The sequence below is a fragment of the Trematomus bernacchii genome, unplaced genomic scaffold (genome assembly GCF_902827165.1).
Source record: "Trematomus bernacchii unplaced genomic scaffold, fTreBer1.1, whole genome shotgun sequence".
Lineage (NCBI taxonomy): Eukaryota > Metazoa > Chordata > Actinopteri > Perciformes > Nototheniidae > Trematomus > Trematomus bernacchii.
In genome coordinates, this window is record NW_022987817.1 from 217,856 (window position 1) to 233,671 (window position 15,816).

At 40.5% G+C, this 15,816-nt stretch overlaps 1 protein-coding gene across 1 annotated transcript; it reads left to right on the forward strand.

Moving 5' to 3' along the window:
- Nucleotides 1-941: 941 nt before the first annotated feature.
- Nucleotides 942-11,208, forward strand: LOC117498822 (neoverrucotoxin subunit beta-like). The gene is made up of 3 exons (XM_034150967.1): nucleotides 942-1,118; nucleotides 6,450-6,562; nucleotides 10,281-11,208. The coding sequence occupies exons 2-3, from the start codon at nucleotides 6,463-6,465 to the stop codon at nucleotides 11,081-11,083; spliced, it is 903 nt and encodes a 300-aa protein (XP_034006858.1). The 5' UTR covers nucleotides 942-1,118; nucleotides 6,450-6,462; the 3' UTR covers nucleotides 11,084-11,208.
- The last annotated feature ends 4,608 nt before the right edge of the window (nucleotides 11,209-15,816 follow it).

A 15,816-nucleotide genomic window follows, 5' to 3' on the forward strand; every position in this document is an offset into this window, starting at 1 on the left:
CGTTTCTTTTTTGTAAACTTGTTTAAAGATCTGATGTTTATTAGCTGCTTTGGTTTTGCAACAGTCCCTGTAAATATGCACACATGTAACGTGACTAAACACGGGTATATCCTAAGTCCAAAGAAAAAAGGAGGGAACATGAAGTTGTTAACATCTGTATGACGATATTAAATGTCTAACTTGTTGTGCAGTTTGTCAGTGAATGTTCCATGACGCTTATTTGTGCCGGAGGAGCGAGGAGCGATAAACGAGGAACCACCAGACCATCCTCCCGTGAAATCCTCAGCCACTCGCAGTTTATACTGTGTTTTGTTTCAATTAATGCTTCACGTGACGCTCCGGAGGAAAGGACGTCCCATTGCTCTTAAAACTCATTTCCCTGCTTCTTCTCCCTTCTCGTGGTTTCCTTGCGTCTCTCCATGCTTCCCTGGTGGGAGGGACTAAGACGCAGGGAAAAGACGCAGGTGAGGGACGCAAGGATGGAAGTTAAGAGAAGTGAGACGCAGCTCGGGACAGTGGCGGTTCTAGACCAATGTGACTGGGGGGGCCAGGCTGGGGCCAGTTATTTTCTGAGGGGGGCGCAATAAATGCAGGATGAAAAAGATAAAGACAGTATGAAGTAATTGCTCATAAGAAAACAATGCAAGACAGTTATTGGTATTTGTTTCAGTACACATATTTATTTCAGATACTTATAGTTACAGTTTTTAGTTTCAGTAACTATAATTCCGTCATCCAAGAAATTGTTTAATCATAAACTTTTCATTTTCAGGGGGGCCAGAGGGGGGTCCAAAGTGAGTGTTACTGGCCCCCCTGGCCCCCCCGTAGAACCGCCCCTGGCTCGGGATAAACCTCTCGACTTCATGACGAGGCAACAGGAAGTGTTGAATGCTGACTCCCTTCCTGCAGCTCTCTCTTGCCATGTAAGGAATGAAGGAACACACCTTGTTCTGATACACGAACAAAGGATCATTCACTTAAACTGTGATCTTGAAGTTTGTACTTTGTCCTTTGTATTTTTATTTTTATATTTCTCTTATCTCATCTCTTTAACGTCACGCCTCTCTGAAGGAGAATCAACGATCTCAGGTTTTTCTCAACAAACAGCAGCATCTCTGGTGAGTTTCCTACAAATCTCAAACACACTGAATACTTCTGTTAGAACCACAATCTGATTTAAAGAAATCTCAAGGTGCGTGAAAGGTGCCATATAAATAAAGTGTATTATTATTATTATTATTATTATGTATTGCCATTTGTGGTTTCAGGGATATTAAAAGACCATATATGCAATATCTCTTAAGTGAAAACCAAATATCACAATATGTTGACCAAGTCCGTGGATCAGGAGATGGTTGATTATTGGTGCTTTCACAACATATTCACACAATGAGATTTCTGATGAATAATCTAATGTTAATATAACAGCTAAGTGAGTAAAATCATATTATAAAACAGTCTGATAAGATTAGATCACTTTTCTGAAATGCACCCAGGATAAGACAATTATGGGATGTAACAATATCAGAAACCTAACACAGACCCTAATCTCTTATCACGATACTGATATTATTATAGAATATTTCATTGCCCTGTACAGTATTTAATTGTTCATTTCTACATTGTGCTCTCACTCGTTTTTACATGTATATAGTTTACTTATTCCTGCATTTACGTACACGTGTTTCTTTTTATGTTTTCAAATTGCAGAGGAGCCTGGGTCTTACATTTCTTTGCTAAAACGACAAATCATGAACCTTTAGTCTTTGAGTGATGTCAGTCTATGGCCCAGCCCTCATCTGATCGTAGACTCAGCAGTTCCTTGGAAGCGCCCTGTGAGAAGGTCCATGCAGCGTTTACAACTCCCGCTGCCTCAATAAAGCCACACACATTGTAAAGGACAGCTCCCACTACGGTGTTCTAAAGTGCAGACCTGTGATGAGGACCCAGCTCTGAAGAATAACACAAGTGTTATAACCTAAAGCAAAACAAATGTCCCAAACTACAGGAAGTACTTGAGGAGTAGTGGAAACAAGACTCAGCAGTTTGACATCACTACAGTGATCAGGAGGAGGCAGACACAAGGATGGTGCCATACATCTTGCAGAGTCATATTCCTGCATCATTGTGAGGTCTGATGACACAGATGTGGAAGTGCTGCTCATATATTATGCAAGCAAATACATGTTTGGTTCATCTCTAATGTACTTGCATGCAGGCCATGGAATGAGAGAGAGAAATGTCCCCATCAGCACCATATGTGAGAACATTGGAAAAGACATGTCTAACTGTCTACCAGCATGTCATGCACTCACTGGCTGTGGCACAACAAGTAGTTTGTACAGAATAGGAAAGACAACAGCATTCACCAAACTCAAGACCCATTACATCACATGTTACTTGTTAGACGCTTTTATCCAAAGCGACTTACATACTCAATACTGTGGACAATCCCCACAGGAGCAATGTGGGGTGAAGTGTCTCAGGGACACAACGACATGCTGACTGCAGTGGGGTTTGAACCTGTGCTCCCCTGATCCCAACACCAACGATCTATCCACTGCGCCACACGCCACCCATCTCAGCGAGCTCAAAGATCTGGCCCATTTTGGACTCTCTGCCAGCTTGGAAGAGTCTTTGCCAGTCGCAAGAGAATTTGCGCTTCTGCTATATGGAAAAAAGGAAATGGAAATTGGACTGATGTGCACAAACTTGGATGAACTGAGGTTCATAACTGCATCAACAACAGATGCAGCCTCAGACAATCTGCCGCCAACAGAGGATGCATTTCAACAACATGTAAAGAGCAATGTTTCACACAGTGATATGGTGTCACAGCCCGAACACAAACCCTTCACTGTAAAATATTACCATGATTTCACAATATTTAGCTGTAATATTTTACAATAAATTACTGTTTTACCACTTTACAGTCTTTACCTGTAATGTTCACAATATAATACTGTCATTTAGAATTTCACAGGGAATTCAAGACCTCTTTTTGTTTCCCGTTTTGCTTGTGTGAGCAAACGGCTGATTATCAATAAATTCTCATTACCAAGTACCGGTTTTTGCGTGTATTCTTTCATGTTGCGGGTCTCAGCACGAGCCACTACCGCGGAGTAGAGGTTGGGGCCGTAACAACATGTCCAAGACACTGTGAAATGTACTTTGCACTTCAATGGAGTAATACAAAGTTAAAATGGGCATTTTCTTTTTCTTTGTTTTTCTTTGTTGATTGAGCTGATTGAATTGTGTAGTTATGGTAAAATCCCAGTTAACTAGTCAAATTTCGTATTATTTACATTTTTATATTTACAGTAAATTACTGGCTACTGTGTTGCATTACTTCTACAGTAAAAGTGTGAAAATACAGGTAATTACTGTAATTGATGTACAGCAAGGAGCCATAATACCACAGCTCTGTACTGCTATCACAGTAATTCCATGGGCATGGCAACTGTAAAGTCACAGTATTTAGCTGTACTTTTATTCTAATTTACTGTAAAATATCTACAGTAAATTACTGTGAAATATTTACAGTCAATTACTGTGAAATATTTACAGTCAATTACTGTGAAATATTTACAGTCAATTACTGTGAAATCCATGCAACTAGTAGCCAGTAATTTACTGTAATTTTACAGCCAAACATTTTACAGTGTTGTTATGGAGTCCTGTTGGCAAGGGGTGGATTGTCAGAGATGGGGCCATTCAACCAGTGCTATTTACAAAACCCCCAGCACCTACAGAAGTGAGAGACATTACTCACTTGCATTGCAAAGATGCAAAGTGTGGAGAGAGTAGAAAGTGCCAGCGCCTCTCTGTTGGCCTTCCCTGTACTTCCCCTGCACCTGCTGTGCAGAATGTCAAAATGTGTCCCCTAACGTTTCTGAGGAACCTGACATTTAACATTATATTCTAGTATCTGTATACTTGACCTCTCACATAATTATTTGACGATTTGTATACTGTACTTTGAATTAAGGTTCCAGTTTCAATAAAACCTGTACTATTTACACCTATGTTTTAGAGGCTTGCAATTTAGAACTAATACACTTTATTGTATTGGGTTACTCTTATTCTGACTATTTGGTGATGTAGTTCAGCCACCTGGTATTTCCCTCTCCAAATATGATGACTATCAGAGTGAGCATTCTTAACTTATAGGCTATTATGCCACTTATCCCCTATTCGGAATTTGACTGTGTCAGAGAAGAGGTAGGCCTATGTCTAAAGAAATCTCATTTGCAATAGAACTGTACCAGATATTTCCATACAACTACTGGTTAGTGTTCAATAGCACGCTAGACAATTCAGTAAGGGCATATTTTTTAGGGATTTCTGTTTTTCTGATAAATGAGAGAAAAGTAATGGAGTCCTATGTTCCTATCACCAAAAAGTACAATTTCCGTCTAAACTAAAGCTAAGTTTACAGGACTATAATTCAGTATTTTTTTCGTTAAATAATTGTCTATTTGGTGATGTAGGACAGCCACCTGGTTCATACCTCAGCAAATCTGAAGAGGAAAAGAGTGGTCATTCTCAAGTTATGGGCTTTTTTGTCACCTTTCCCATTCGGCCTGGTCTAATTTGGCTCTTTTTCAGGGATTGGGGTAGTTCTAAAGAACAACCAAAAAAAAAGTTTTTTCCCCCAAAATAAAATTTGACAACAATCAATTTCATTAATGGGAGACCCTAAAGATAAGAAAAATCATTGTTGTGTTTTGTTCTACCTCGGGTAGGGGTATCTCGAAATCTGAGGACCCTTCCTGCTAGACTATAAAGAGAGAACAATCCAATATTTAAATGAAACTACATTGTGTGGGTATGCTTTTGTTGAACGGTCTGTTTAAAATTAATCGGAGCATCAGACTAAAAAAGCTTTTGAATAAAACAGAATATTTCGATCAAGGTCAAAATATAATAATATTTGTAAATCTGACTCTTTAAGAGTCAGTGCCTCACCAGCCATGAAACTCACCGCACGTCACTGCTAAAAGTGTTTATGGGTATTGTTTGTGATATCAGGCTGTGTGCAGTTTGCCCTGAGCAGTTTGTGTGAGCAGCCACCAGAGGGCAGCATGGTGCAGGTTTGAACCAGCAGCTGACAGGAGGCTGATGGGATGTTAAACCCAGCACAGATAACAGCATGCAGCTCGCTCTGTAGTATGAAACAGATTGATACACATACACACAAAGAAATACAACATACAGTACAGGTTGATGTGTTGATGGAAATATACACAAAGGATGCACTCTGTTTAGTAGAGTGAAGGGATGTCTTGATTCATTTTGAGGTCACTTTCAAGTAGTGTAGTAGTCTTGGGTCCATTTCTAGAAGAGGTCTCATTATTCAAGTTTATGTGTAAATGTATCTATAGTCGTTGTGTCTGTTTGTATTTATTTGATGTAAAGGACCCCCGATGCATCAGCCAGACATCGCCATCAGCTGATGTTTGACATCATTTCTGCCATCCGCAGATCAGCAATAAAAGATGACATTAGGCGATGGCAGTAGCTGATCTTAATATGTTGTGCTGGGCCATGTGAAGTGCCCACATTGCCTACGTTCAGATCAGGGCTGGGCAATATACTGATATTACTTAAAGATAAAAGGTTCAAAGATCAAATGGTTTTATCGTCATATGCACAACAGTTGTAGTGTAGTTTTAGCCAGAGCTTGAAGTGGGGATAAAAGTGCCACGCCCTTATTCACATATTAGCATGTTTATCAGTAAACAATTATTACAGTGAATAACAAGCACAGTCCTTCTCAGTCTGCTCCAGGTTGAATTACACTGCCCTTCATTTGAAATACCAAACATATATCTATAGGTGGAGATGAAGCCCTTCAGAGCTTAGATCAAAGAGTGCAGCGTGTACAAAAGATTAGATCTAATAGAGTATCTTACTCAAGGTCAAGTACAAGTTAGCGTACATAAATACATTTTACCAAAGAAAAATGACTTGCAAATAAATTGACAGAGAAAATTGAAAAATATATAAAACACTTCAGCCTTGGATAGACATCAAGGAAATAATGAAAAGAAGTGCAATAAAGCTGTGAAAGTGACACAACTGTTTACATAAATTATGCCAATCATCCCCTCTCAATAAATTAAAAGCTTTTTCTGTTTATTTATTATTTTATAAGATGAGTGAAAAATAATTTATTTAAATTAAATATGTCTTATCATCATAAAAAGTAACGTGTAATAATGGATTATGATGGATGACGAGAGTGTAGTAATGTGTACAGCAGCTCAAGTAGCTTTTGAAAAGTTATCTTTGAATTTGGGCTTGATTGAGTTAGTGTCAATTTGTGGAGTTTTTGTGTCTCTTTGTTGAGTAGAAAGGTCTAATTGAAATCAAAATGTGAGCATGGTTGGACATGATATTACCAAATCATTGAAGTTAACTAACGAGCTGTTGTCGATTCTTTTCAGTTCATTCGGAGCGATGACCTCTGAAGGCAGCGGGATGATGGAGGTGGCGGCGCTCGGACGGCCTTTCGGTCTTGGGATGTTGTACGACTGCCGCAACGACTCTCTCGTCCCTGGTGAGGAAAAAATGTCACCTTTAAAACCGGACATTTTCTTTTTTGCCAGGAACGAAACACACAGATGAAAAGTTATTTGAAATTTGTTTTTGAAAGCATGGATTAGATGTGTGTGTTGATGGAAGACACAGGTTTGGACTATCTTGTTTATGTGAGGCTCAAATTCAGATTCTGGTCAATATAAACCCAGGTTTCCTGAGTAGGGTTAGACGTTGGGTTCTGATGTAGGATTTATGTCAGAGATCCCTCCACAGAGTAAAGGGGCAGATCAGGACACTTTGAAATAGGTTGCCCAAATCAATTCTATCAAACACCACAAATCATGGTTGATTGGGATCCGAGGAATGCTTGACATATATAAACCAGAGAATATTAAACAGAAGAGTTTGTTTTATATTGAACCAGCGTAGTCTTGGGAAATTATGGATGGTAGCCTTTAGTCCAGGATATAATCCAACATATTAACAAACAATTTACAATTGTTACAACACTAAAGATCTACATATAAAGGTAGCAACGACAAATAATAGGATCATTTTTCAATAGATAAGAGACAGAGGCCTGACAGAAAGTAAATGGTGGCCCGCAACAAAATTACCGAAAACATAGAAGAAGTTTGGCAACAACTTGGCACCAAATATCTTCAAATATTCAACTGAGATTCCACCAGCGCATGAGCTAAAGGACAGAATTCAGCTATGACATTTTGATATAAATAATGTCCGCTTAGGTGCCCTGTTGGATGACCTCCAGGTCTTGTTTGATTTCAGCATGGAGACCAGCACTCTAGTAGACGCCAGGTGTGACATGAAGTGTCCATCTTGGCTTTCACTACCTGCAGGAAAGCTTTCTCATCAGGGTTATTTTGGCCGGTGATGGATGCTGGAGAAAGTTGTGCTGTCATTATCCTTTATTTGAGAGCAGCGCTAGTCAAACTATACACAGTGACTTTGGTTGAATACTTTTAGTTTAACATGCCATGACAATCACAAAATGTTCTACAATGTGAAGGCTACTGATTGCTGTTATCTGTCACTGTTACCGCTGAACTGGAAGTTATTTGACTTTTATTGTTTATTGGAATAAACTCAGGACGGCCAGATGACAGCATCAACCGAAGGTGTTCAGAAATCACAGAATTAAAAAACGATGAACTAATTATCATCTGTTTCGTGGTACTACCGTAGAAATCACCCCAAATAACACTGTATCCAAGTGTACCTGAGGGCACCAGAAGAACCTGAGATCTGCACCACTCTGTCAGGTTCACAACAAGGATGCAGTGTAACAGTCATGACAATAGTCAAGTACATTAAACTGATTTGTGTCTTTTTGTCTTGTAAGCAAGACAAGCTTTCTCTATTATCATAAATGGAGATCATTGATAGACATGCACCCCTACGTAAATTTAGAGTGAAGGGACGAGACAATCCTTGGTTTCCTGCTGAACTGTCCAGTCTCCTGCATGAGAGAAACAAGGCCTGGGCAAAGGCTAGGAAATCAGGCTCAGAGGTAGAATGGCTGCGTTTTAGGCAGGTAAGAAATAGCTTCACTTCACATGTCAAAAGTGCTAAGTCTAAGTACTATTTGTCAGTTACCACAGAAAACCTGAATAATCCTAGGAAATTTTGGAAAGCCATAAAATCGATATCCACCGGTGAGATCCGTAATGAGCTACCTCCGTGCCTTACCACAGCATCTGGCTCTATATCGGACAGGGCCACCATGTTACATTGCTTTAATGAGCATGTTGTGTCCTGTGGCTCTCTGTTTGATTCTGTGACTAACTCTGCTTCTGTGAACACCTCAGTCTGTGACTCTGAACAATGTGCTCTGGAAAACCCTTTCAGTTTTACTCCTTTTACTGTTAATGTTGTTCATGAAGCTTTAACCCAGTTAGATCCTAAGAAACCGGCCGGCCCGGACAACGTAGAACCTTTCTTTTTAAAGATAGCTGCAGATTTTATTGCTCCACCTCTCACTACTCTTTTTAACCTCTCCCTCAGCACAAATGCAATTCCAAAAGTATAGAAGTCAGCGTATGTCCTGCCTTTGCTGAAAGGAGGGGAGGCAACTATTTTAAATAACTATAGGCCCATCTCTAAATTATCAGTTCTGGCTAAGGTGCTCGAACGCCTAAAGGAGTTTTTATGTACAAATGACATCCTGTCTAAACATCAGTCAGGCTTCAGAAAGCAACATAGCACCATCACTGCCACAATGAAAGTGCTGAATGATGTGGCGAGTATTTTAGATAATAAGCAGAGCTGTGCAGCTCTATTTATTGACCTTTCCAAAGCGTTTGATACCGTCGATCATCGCATCTTAAAGCAGAGGCTACTCAGTATTGGCATATCCAGCCATGCAGTGGGTGGTTTGTGAACTACCTCTCTGAAAGGTCCCAATGTGTTCACTTTGATGGGCTGTCTTCTGAGTGGTTAAACATTACTAATGGTGTTCCTCAAGGTTCTGATTTAGGTCCACTTTTATTCTCCATCTATATCAACAGTTTAGGTGAAAATGTGGATGAAGCTACTTTACATTTTTATGCGGATGACACCGTGATGTACTGTGCAGGTCCCTCCATTAAGGAGGCTGGTGTTAAATTACAGGCTGTTTTTAACATTATTCAGACTCAGCTCTCTGAACTTAAGCTTCTTTTAAATGTTGATCAAACCAAGGTAATGCTCTTTTCAAAAGCTAAAAAGACTCCAGAGACTGCTTTGTATATTGTGACTATGCAAGGACAAGTACTCCAAGTGGTTACCTGTTATAAATACCTTGGTATCTGGCTTGATGATTGTCTTACTTTTAAACTTCAGGTCATTAATCTGCTTAAAAAGCTGAGGGTTAGATTAGGTTTCTTTTTCAGAAACAAGTCCTGTTTCTCACTTGAAGCCAGGAAAAGGCTCTGTGACCTTTTGACCTGTGCTGGACTATGGTGATCTGATCTATATGAATGCACCTGCCCATTGCCTGGAAAGGTTAGATGCCGCCTATCACAGTGCACTGAGATTTGTTACTAACTGTAAAGCACTTACTCATCACTGTACCCTGTATGCCAAGGCCGGTCTGCCTTCACTTACTGTACGGAGGCTCAGTCATTGGTACATATTCATATATAAAGCCATGCTGGGTAAACTCCCAACTTATATCTGCTCTCTGATCTCACGGAGAGTGGCAAGTAGCTATTGCCTGAGATCCCAGGATGTGTTCTTATTACATGTGCCAAGTGCTAGGACTGTTTTAGGTACTAAAGCTTTTATGTGCGCTGCTCCTCTAGCTTGGAACACCATGCAAAAAACATTGAAACTGAGCATTCTGATTCCCTTGCATCATTTTAAAGCACGGCTGGATGAAATGTTATTGGATACCTGTCACTGTGAATAGGTTGCTAATTTATACCCCTGTAATTATGTTGTGATGTCCTTTTTGTTTTCTGTTGTTATTATGTGTAACCAATGTACCGCAGGTCTCCCTTGAAAAAGAGATCGTTGATCTCAATGAGATTTTTCACCTGGTTAAATAAAGGCTACAAAATTCAGACAAACATTTTTTCTCAGGAATCGCATCACTGAACAAATCATTCTATATTTCAGTTCCTAACAACAGGAAAGCTACAATTAATGGAAGGACAATGTGTTGATTCCCCTTAAAGTTATAGTGTGTATTAACATCAAATTTGGTTCTAGCTTGATTTCTGGTTCTTCTTTTGCAGGAATCACTTTGTGGGACCGTGATGACCTTAAAAAAGATATTGGAGAACGACCACAGAACTATAATGATTGTGATATAGTTGCATCTGAATCAATTGAGGACAAATCTTCAGCACTAAATGTTAAAGCATCGCTGAAGGCTAGTTTCTTGAGTGGACTGGTAGAGGTTGGAGGATCAGCCAAATACCTGAACGATACTAAGACTTCCAAAAATCATATCAGAGTAACACTGAATTACCAAGCTACCACAAACGTCCAAGAACTGTCCATGAATCATCTTGGAAGAGGCAATGTTAAGCATCGAGATGTCTTTGATCAAGAAATAGCAACACATGTAGTTACAGGTATCCTTTATGGGGCACAAGCCTTCTTTGTCTTTGACCGTGAGGTGTCTGTCAACGAGAACCATCAAGACATTCAGGGACACTTGAATGTGATGATCAAGAACATTCCCTGCCTTTCAATAGAGGGCAAAGGCTCGCTGAAAATGGAAGAAAAGGACAAAGCAAAGGTTGATAAACTCTCCTGCAGATTCTTTGGAGACTTTTTGGTCCAGAAACCTCCAACATCCTTTCAGGAGGCAGTAGAGGTGTACCAAAGTCTGCCAAAGCTGCTGGGAGACAACGGGGAAAACGCAGTACCAGTGAAGGTCTGGCTGTTGCCTCTGACATTTTTAGATTCTACTGCTGCTAAACTTGTCCGTCAGATAAGTATAGGATTAGTTGAAGAATCTCAGAGTGTCCTGGAGGACTTCAGTGACCTGGAAATGAGGTTCAATGATGCACTGAGAACCCAAACTGCATAGCAGTTCCCACAGATTGGAAACAAACTCAAAACCTTTAAACAGAAGTGCTCTGAGTTCAAACTGGAATTCCAACAAACCCTGGCAAAGAAACTTCCATCAATCCGAGGAGGAGGAGAAGAAGAAGCTGTGCTCGCAGAGATCCTGAAGAAGACATGTTCTTCTCCTTTCAACAGCAAGGACCTGAACGAGTGGATGGACTGTAAGGAGAGAGAAATATACACCGTGATGTCTCTGACCAACATGATGACAAACACCAAGATCATCTCATCTCAAGACCTGTACAAAGAAAGCTTCAAAGCAGAGCAGTCTGTGTGTTTTGTCTTCACCTCGCTGGGAAGTGATGAACCGTACCTCTCAACTTTATCAAACTACCTTCAACAAACACCCAAACCAGACGATGCTCAAGATCCCCCCCCCTCCAGATCAATGGTACAACTCAAGAGAAGAAGGGGAAGCAATGCGGCATAAAGCAAAGCTCTTCAGTGATTTTGCAGAGGCCAACAAGGAGAACAAGAACATCACATTCCTGACGGTGGGTTTAACAAACGAGACACAGAGAGGTGCCAGCATCTACCTTTATACAGACGGCTTTTCTGTCAATGAGAACTTTGAGCCGCCTTCAAAGCCTGCAACAGTAACAGGAAGTGATATAAACCACAGCAGTGTGACGCTGAACATTTCTCCACCCAGATCTGGAGCAGAGGACATCACCTCCTACTCTGTTGAGTACTGTGTCAGAGGAGAGGACGACTGGAAACAAAAGACAGCATCCAAAGCTGAAGAAGTCACAGTGAGCGGCCTGAGTCCTAACACAGAGTACATGTTCAGATGCAGGGCAGAGACACCAGGAGGTGCCGGGCCAGCCAATGAAGTCAGTGGATCCATTCAAACCTTACCCTGCAGCCCTCCTGGAAAACTCCACGTTGAATCTACCTCACGTGAGATATCAGTCAGCTGGGAGAAACCTGCTGAGCTCGGACAAGATGTCCACGTTTTGAGCTACATCGTGGAGTACGCCGAACCAGACCAACAGGTGAAAGAGGAAGATCTCCACTGGGAGCAAATGATGGCGGGAGCTGAGAAGGCGATCATTTCAGGACTTCAGCCAGAGACAGAATACGCTGTCAGGGTCAGGTGTGATTGTGGTGCAGCTGGAAGAAGCAAAGAAAGCATCGCTGTTAATGTCCGCACAACAAAATGTGACCGTCTCAAAGAATTCCTCAAAAGTAAAAGCAAAAGGATCAACTCTGAATCTCCCTCAGTTTACAAACTGCCTCTGACAGAAGAAGACATGGAAGTTGATGGATGCCGAGGGTACACCTTTGGCAAAGAAAGCATGAGGCAAAATTGCACTATCATGCTTGTTGGAGCAACTGGATCTGGAAAGTCCACTCTGATCAATGGACTCATCAACTACATCGTTGGTGTAGAGTGGGAGGACGATTTCAGATTCAAGTTAGTTGATGAGGATCAGTCGAGATCTCAAGCTGAGAGCCAGACCTCTGAAGTCACTGTGTACAACATCAACCACCAAGAGGACTTTAAAATCAATTACTCTCTGACCATTGTGGATACTCCAGGTTTTGGAGATTCAAGAGGAATAAAAAGAGACAAAGAGATCACAGAACAGATTCTTAATCTCTTCTCTTCAGAGCGTGGCGTCAGTGAAATGGACGCTGTGTGTTTTGTAGCTCAGGCTGCTTTAGCTCGGCTCACAGCATCCCAGGAGTATGTGTTTGATTCTGTGCTCTCAATCTTTGGCAAAGATGTGGCAGAAAACCTCCAGGTTCTGGTGACATTCTCAGACTTCCAACTCACACCAGTTCTAGAGGCGATCAAAGCTTCAGGTGTCCCATGTCCTAAAACAAAACACGGGCTGCCAGTTCACTTCAAATTCAATAATTCTGCCTTGTTTGCACAGAACCAATCATCTGCTGCTGCTGACTCCAGTGGAGAGGAGGTAGATGAAGGCTTTGATCAGATGTTCTGGGAACTGGGGGCACAAAGCATGAAGAGGTTCTTTGTTGCTTTAAATAAGATAACAACCAAAAGCTTGACAATGACAAAGGAAGTCCTCAGAGAAAGAAATCAGCTCCAGATCTCAATTGGAAATGTGCAGAAGCGGGTTAAAGAAGGGTTAGCCAAGCTTGAGACGATTAATGAGACAACTGAACAACTTAAACTGCATGAAGCAGAGATCAGCAGAAATGAGACATTTGAGATTGAAGTAGTCGTCATGAGGCCTTTTAAAGAAGATATATCTGGCTCTGGAACCTTCATCACCAACTGTCAGGTGTGTCATGTCACCTGTCACTATCCATGTCCATATGCCAATGATGAAGATAAAAGAAAGTGTCCTGCAATGGGACCAGATGGAAACTGTACTCAGTGTCCAGGAAAATGTCATTGGAGTCAACATTTTAACCAGAAGTTCAGATGGGAGTATAAGGAGGTTAAAGAAAGGCAAACATTGGATGATCTGAAAGAAAAGTACCTGAAGGCCTCAAAGGCTAAGGGAACTGTTCAGGAAGTGATCAACCAAATGAAGGCTGAATATAAGCGTCTTCAGACTGGACTGAGGGAGATAATGGAGAGAGCTGCTGAGTGTCTGAACAGACTAGGAGAGATCGCACTGAGGCCAAATCCTCTCTCCACTCCAGAGTACATTGACCTGCTGATTGAGGGAGAGAAATCTGAGGCCAAGTCAGGCTGGAAGCAACGAGTCGAGTACCTGATGGAGATGAGAGGACAAGAAGAGCTCATGGGTAAAGCAAGGAGAGGAGAACACCTGCTTTAAAGTGAAGAATCTTTAACTGAGGGCAAAATCAAGACCAGCTCCAACTGAGACCAAGACAAGAGCTGAACATGATATCAAAGAAGAGACGTGTAAATACACAATTAAACAAGACAGGATAGTGAGTGATACTGATCAAGAGTCCTTGATGGCCAACACAACCAAGTGACCATGACACAAATGTTCATGGGACATGTATGTTTTTTATTCTGTTCTTACAAAGTTATTGTTTAATTGTTTTTTTTATCATGAAAGATTACATTTTTTAAAGCAAGATGGTTGGTCTTGAAGAAATGCTGAAGCAGCAGCCGAGAGAAGCTCCTCCAGAGTCCACAGTGATCACAAATCCTTTGGATCAAAACCAAACCAAGACCAAACAGATGGCAGCAAGACCAAGAGGAGATCTATCAACAAACTGGAAGACGTCTGTGTTTTTATATCTGAGATGATCTCACCAACCCTGGGACCCATCTACTTCCTGTTTGGCATGTGTGTTGCTATGGACCAGGGGGAGGTGCTGCCCCGTGTGAGGCTGTTTGGATCAGAGGTTCTGTAGGAATATGAGAGAACCCGGTCCACCCAGCGCTGAGGTGGAATGCAGTTCAAAGTGAAATGTTGGACTCTTTACTTCACCACTCTACTCTTTACTCTTCTGCATCGGGTACCTTTACATTTATTACTATAGCTTCATTTTGATTATACTTTTACACACTTTTACCTGTGTGACATTTTGAATGCAGGACTTCTACTTGTAACAGTATCTATACAATGTGGTATTATAACTTTAACCAAAGTAAAGCATCTGAATACTTCTTCCGTCACTGATACAACACATGAAGTCCAAATAGACCCGCACTCAGAGCTCTAGTGTTAATCAATGAATTACAAAGCTTTATTGTTCTCCTGCACAAACATCTCCCTGCAGGAGCAATCTGCATGTTCTGTTTGACAGGAAGTAACATGTACCATGTGCATGAAATGTGGAAGTGTGATTGTTTTGTGCAGAAATCATTAACGTCCTGACACCATCACCACCAATTGAAAAGATTAAACCTGCAAGTTTATTAAAAGTGATGTTTATTTTCTATTATGATCATTTACAAATATCAGATTATTGCTAAATGTTTTTTCTGCTCTTCATGTTATTTCCTTTGAGATGTGTAACTCTACGTGAGTTTTGTTAATGATGGATTGTATTTCTGAGTGTCCTGAAATGATACGGTGGCTCCTGCTGGATGATGGAGACCTTTCTAAACGTTAAACAATAACTCAGACTAATGTCAAGTTTATTTTAATCAGAACAACAGATATGAGAATAAGGAGATTAAAGAAGATCTATCAACAGCTGAAGGGAAAAAGTATAACTTTTAAATCTTGTATTTTTCACAAAGTTTTGAATTTATTTCCATTGTAATCGTTTTATTCTGTTGTTTCAGCTTCCTGCTTATTTTAACATTTTTATTTACTATTAGTTTAATATTCTTTGAGTTGTATTAACATTATACCTGATACTGATTATTGATTAACATTTACTGAAAGATGGAGAAAAACCTTAATAAACAATTATTAAATGTTGTTACGCCTGCTTCTCGTGTGTGCTCTATAGGTGTCAGTGTGTATCAGTGCATGTAAATGGTCTGCAAAAATACATTTTTGAATCCAAACGTATCAAATAGTTTCTTGTTAATGTGACGGTGTGGTGTAGGTAAGAGTTTGTGTTGCCAACAACGCCACCTAAGGGAGTTTCACCCCTAGGAACTAACTATTGATAATAAAAGAACACAGGTTCGTTTTACATAACGGGCCAGAGACAGTTTCAGTTACAGTTAACACAATTACTTTATTTTATAACAATCAATTAACTATTCTAAAAACACCATGATACACATTATACAATCAGCTAAAAGTTAATACTGGGACATAGGAGGTACAAGACAGG